At 47.7% G+C, this 5,050-nt stretch overlaps 1 protein-coding gene across 3 annotated transcripts in view; it reads right to left on the reverse strand.

Annotated features, from left to right (window-relative positions):
• Window positions 1-912: 912 nt before the first annotated feature.
• Window positions 913-5,050, reverse strand: part of LOC109910205 (neuroligin-3) — a 472,163-nt gene continuing 468,025 nt past the window's right edge. For all 3 annotated transcript variants that reach the window (XM_031797643.1, XM_031797642.1, XM_031797641.1), the window contains 2 exons: window positions 4,225-4,459; window positions 913-2,433 (listed from right to left, as the gene is read on the reverse strand). In XM_031797643.1, coding sequence (XP_031653503.1) covers window positions 1,792-2,433; window positions 4,225-4,459 — 877 coding nt within the window. In that variant the 3' untranslated portion in view covers window positions 913-1,791. The remainder of the gene's footprint in view (window positions 2,434-4,224; window positions 4,460-5,050) is intronic.

A 5,050-nucleotide genomic window follows, 5' to 3' on the forward strand; every position in this document is an offset into this window, starting at 1 on the left:
TCTCCCTTTCTTATAAAGTCAATGGAATCATGTCAGTTAGTTCAGTTGAATCTTTAGCATTTTTTTTTCTTCTATCTTACACGTAAAATAATAGATTTATTTTTTGTCAACTTTAAGCAAAATTAGACATATATATTTTTAAATAAAAATAACAAAAGTGCTATTTGGCAGTAAAGACCCAGAGACGCAGCTGCAGCGTAAACAACACGGGTGATAGAGAACCGAATGAACAAGATGAGAAAGAACTCCTACCCTCCACCCACTCCTATCCTCCACCCACTCCTATCCTCCACCCACTCCTATCCTCCACCCACTCCTATCCTCCACCCACTCCTATCCTCCACCCACTCCTATCCTCCACCCACTCCTATCCTCCACGCACTCCTATCCTCCACCCACTCCTACCCTCCACCCACTCCTACCCTCCACCCACTCCTATCCTCCACCCACTCCTATCCTCCACCCACTCCTATCCTCCACCCACTCCTATCCTCCACCCACTCCTACCCTCCACCCACTCCTATCCTCCACCCACTCCTATCCTCCACCAACTCCTATTCTCCACCCACTCCTATCCTCCACCCACTCCTATCCTCCACCCACTCCTATCCTCCCACCACATACAACGCCCTACAAACACAAGAAACAGTTGTGTAAGCCCCCCCCCACACACACACACACACACACACGTGTGTGCACGGATACGCTGGTGTGCAAACATACACGCTTGCACACACATGTGCAAACATATGCACACACGCACACACAACCATGTTTATATGCACACCGACACACAGGTGCGCTGAGCAGTGTGTGTGTGTAAAAGTACACACTTCGTGGAGAGAGATAAGATCAGATCGCTTAACAGATAAATTGGTTGCAAAATATGGACTTTTTTTCTCCTTTTCTTAACAAAACAATCACAGTAACATAGTTGTTATTTCTGTGGTGTCATCTGGGATGGCAGAGTCTATTCCAGACGAATCCTCTCTATGGGAGATTTAATAAAAGATACCACCATCTGCGTGGCTGTGGTTGTTGTGTGGATACGCAACAGAGAAGCTAGCTGCACCAAGATGCTTTTTCATTCTCTGCATCTTCAACACTGCAGTAGAGTTGATACTCTTGGTACCAGTTCAGTTCATGATTCAGTCACTTGTGTCTTTTGAGTGAAAATATCACACCCTCCACATGGAATAGTCTCTGGGAACAATAGAAATGAAGAATGATTAAAACAAATCTAAACAAGACAAGCTTTTGTAAGGCATTGAAACAAAACAAAATAAGCGACTCAAACGATGCTGATTTCCTGGTAGAGGCCTTTGTTTGATGTCTGTCTTCCTCAGGAGAGACAAAGACGCGAAAGACAAAGACACTTTTCTCTTGGTGTTATGAATTCAAGAAGAATGTGTTGATCATTTCCCCTGTCAGTCTGCTTAAAAAGGCTTTTAAAATGATTATTAGAAAATAAAACACAACAGAAAGGACCCCTCCCTCCTCAGCCCCATCCCATCGAGGCAGGGAGGAATAGCAATTTGATTTTGGCAGCTCTGCACAACTTGACATCCACACAGAAAGCAGTGAGCTCTCCTCTCCTCTCAGACACTCTCTGTCCTCTTCTTGGTAGTAAAAGTCTCGTTAAATCTCTTTACTTTTTAATCCCACTCACTTATTCCTGCCTTCTTTCCGCCACCTCCCCCCAAACCCTTTCCCTGTGATATTTATAAAAACAGAATCCTCTTCTCCTCCTCCATCACCCTCTCCTCCACCATCCCCCTCTCCTCCGTAAAGCTATACCCGGGTGGTGGAGTGGGAGTGGGGCAGGCCGGTGGAGTTGAACCCGGCTGTGAAAGTGTTGTAAGGGTGCAGGTTGGGCATCCCCACCAGAGAGTTTGGGATCATGGTGATGGTATTGGGGGTCATCAGAGGAATGTCGTCCGGTGACCTCCGCAGGGTCAGAGTGTAGTCGGGAAGCGAGGCCAGACGCAGCCCTCCGTCATTCCCCGGGTTCCCCACCCCCATTGCCTCACACTCGTGGTGCGTCTGGTTGATCTGCAGGGACATGATCTCCTCCTCGTTGGGACGCTGGTGGTGACCGATGTCGTTGGACGTAGCCTGGCCATGGCGGGTCTGTGGGCTGGGTTGACCCCGGTGACCTGCCGAAGCCTCCCTCCGTTTATCCTTCCGGTAGTAAAGCGCTGCGAAGGCTAGAACGTTGAGGAAGAGCAGCGAGGCTCCCACGGCGATGGTGACGCTGAGCTCCGTAGAGTAGTCCCTGGGGTTCTCTATGACCAACGGCCCGGTCTCCTCGTCTCCGTTCCACGCCTCATTATCCTCGTTGTTGTAGGCCGGGGACATAGGGGGCCTCTTGGTGTTGAAGGGCCACGTCTTCTTAGTGGACAGGGAGTTCTGGGTCGTCTCGGACGGGGGGACCTTCAAATCAAACATATTATAATGTATATCTTATCCAGAGAGACTTCTTACAGTCAGTGTATTCAACTAAGTTAGGTAATACAACCATACCACCACATATCAAATCAAGTGTATTTACAAATCACACCACACTTTCTAGGAAACCAATCAAATGAAGGTGAGTGGAGGTGTAGTGGAACATGTCGTGGAGGTTATACAGGTCAGAGTTAAAGAGATGTAGCAGTACCTTGGTGGTGGTAGAGGTGTAGTGGATCATGTCGTGGAGGTTATACAGGTGAGAGTTAAAGAGATGTAGCAGTACCTTGGTGGTGGTAGAGGTGTAGTGGAACATGTCGTGGAGGTTATACAGGTGAGAGTTAAAGAGATGTAGCAGTACCTTGGTGGTGGTAGAGGTGTAGTGGATCATGTCGTGGAGGTTATACAGGTGAGAGTTAAAGAGATGTAGCAGTACCTTGGTGGTGGTAGAGGTGTAGTGGATCATGTCGTGGAGGTTATACAGGTGAGAGTTAAAGAGATGTAGCAGTACCTTGGTGGTGGTAGAGGTGTAGTGGATCATGTCGTGGAGGTTATACAGGTGAGAGTTAAAGAGATGTAGCAGTACCTTGGTGGTGGTAGAGGTGTAGTGGATCATGTCGTGGAGGTTATACAGGTGAGAGTTAAAGAGATGTAGCAGTACCTTGGTGGTGGTAGAGGTGTAGTGGATCATGTCGTGGAGGTTATACAGGTGAGAGTTAAAGAGATGTAGCAGTACCTTGGTGGTGGTAGAGGTGTAGTGGATCATGTCGTGGAGGTTATACAGGTGAGAGTTAAAGAGATGTAGCAGTACCTTGGTGGTGGTAGAGGTGTAGTGGATCATGTCGTGGAGGTTATACAGGTGAGAGTTAAAGAGATGTAGCAGTACCTTGGTGGTGGTAGAGGTGTAGTGGATCATGTCGTGGAGGTTATACAGGTCAGAGTTAAAGAGATGTAGCAGTACCTTGGTGGTGGTAGAGGTGTAGTGGATCATGTCGTGGAGGTTATACAGGTGAGAGTTAAAGAGATGTAGCAGTACCTTGGTGGTGGTAGAGGTGTAGTGGATCATGTCGTGGAGGTTATACAGGTCAGAGTTAAAGAGATGTAGCAGTACCTTGGTGGTGGTAGAGGTGTAGTGGATCATGTCGTGGAGGTTATACAGGTCAGAGTTAAAGAGATGTAGCAGTACCTTGGTGGTGGTAGAGGTGTAGTGGAACATGTCGTGGAGGTTATACAGGTGAGAGTTAAAGAGATGTAGCAGTACCTTGGTGGTGGTAGAGGTGTAGTGGAACATGTCGTGGAGGTTATACAGGTGAGAGTTAAAGAGATGTAGCAGTACCTTGGTGGTGGTAGAGGTGTAGTGGATCATGTCGTGGAGGTTATACAGGTGAGAGTTAAAGAGATGTAGCAGTACCTTGGTGGTGGTAGAGGTGTAGTGGATCATGTCGTGGAGGTTATACAGGTGAGAGTTAAAGAGATGTAGCAGTACCTTGGTGGTGGTAGAGGTGTAGTGGATCATGTCGTGGAGGTTATACAGGTGAGAGTTAAAGAGATGTAGCAGTACCTTGGTGGTGGTAGAGGTGTAGTGGATCATGTCGTGGAGGTTATACAGGTGAGAGTTAAAGAGATGTAGCAGTACCTTGGTGGTGGTAGAGGTGTAGTGGATCATGTCGTGGAGGTTATACAGGTCAGAGTTAAAGAGATGTAGCAGTACCTTGGTGGTGGTAGAGGTGTAGTGGAGAGGTTATACAGGTGTGAGTTAAAGAGATGTAGCAGTACCTTGGTGGTGGTAGAGGTGTAGTGGAACATGTCGTGAAGGTTATACAGATGGGGAACCAGGTGTTTCCAGAAGGCCACCTTGGTGGCTCGGTAGTGGTCCCTGACGCGGGGCTTCAGGCCGATATGGAGGTACAGCTGATCCTGGGGGTTGTACTTAGACCAGGCTACCTCCTCGAAGCGGTTAGCCTTGGTGTGGATGAACTTTGTGTCCTGAGGAACAGGCTTGTTGGGGTCCCTGAGGAGAGAGAGAGAGAGAATATCTGGTCTCTGTATGTAACCTGTAGAAGATTGTCTGTCACTTGTATTATTGACGTTTTGATACAGCCATTTTTACACCGAGGATGAAGATGTTGACTAGCAAGAGAATAATCCACAATTTGTACACACTGTGTGTCTAAATACATTACAAATCTGCCTTCTAGCCTTCTCTCCCTCAAGACAACAATGAATGGCATCCCTGTCTGTCTGTTACTCTTCCAGCTTCCCCACTGTTCCTCTTAACTCAGGTCTGGTGCACCATCCCATCAACAACCTTAAAAACCAGGATGTCTTCTCACTGCCGGAAGCTTTTCAAGTAAACAGACAGCCTACTGCAGGGTAGACAACAATGTCCCTGAGTATCACAGCCTACTGCAGGGTAGGCAACAATGTCCCTGGAGTATCACAGCCTACTGCAGGGTAGACAACAATGTCCCTGAGTATCACAGCCTACTGCAGGGTAGACAACAATGTACCTGGAGTATCACAGCCTACTGCAGGGTAGACAACAATGTCCCTGGAGTATCACAGCCTACTGCAGGGTAGACAACAATGTCCCTGAGTATCA

The sequence above is a fragment of the Oncorhynchus kisutch genome, linkage group LG19 (genome assembly GCF_002021735.2).
Source record: "Oncorhynchus kisutch isolate 150728-3 linkage group LG19, Okis_V2, whole genome shotgun sequence".
NCBI lineage: Eukaryota > Metazoa > Chordata > Actinopteri > Salmoniformes > Salmonidae > Oncorhynchus > Oncorhynchus kisutch.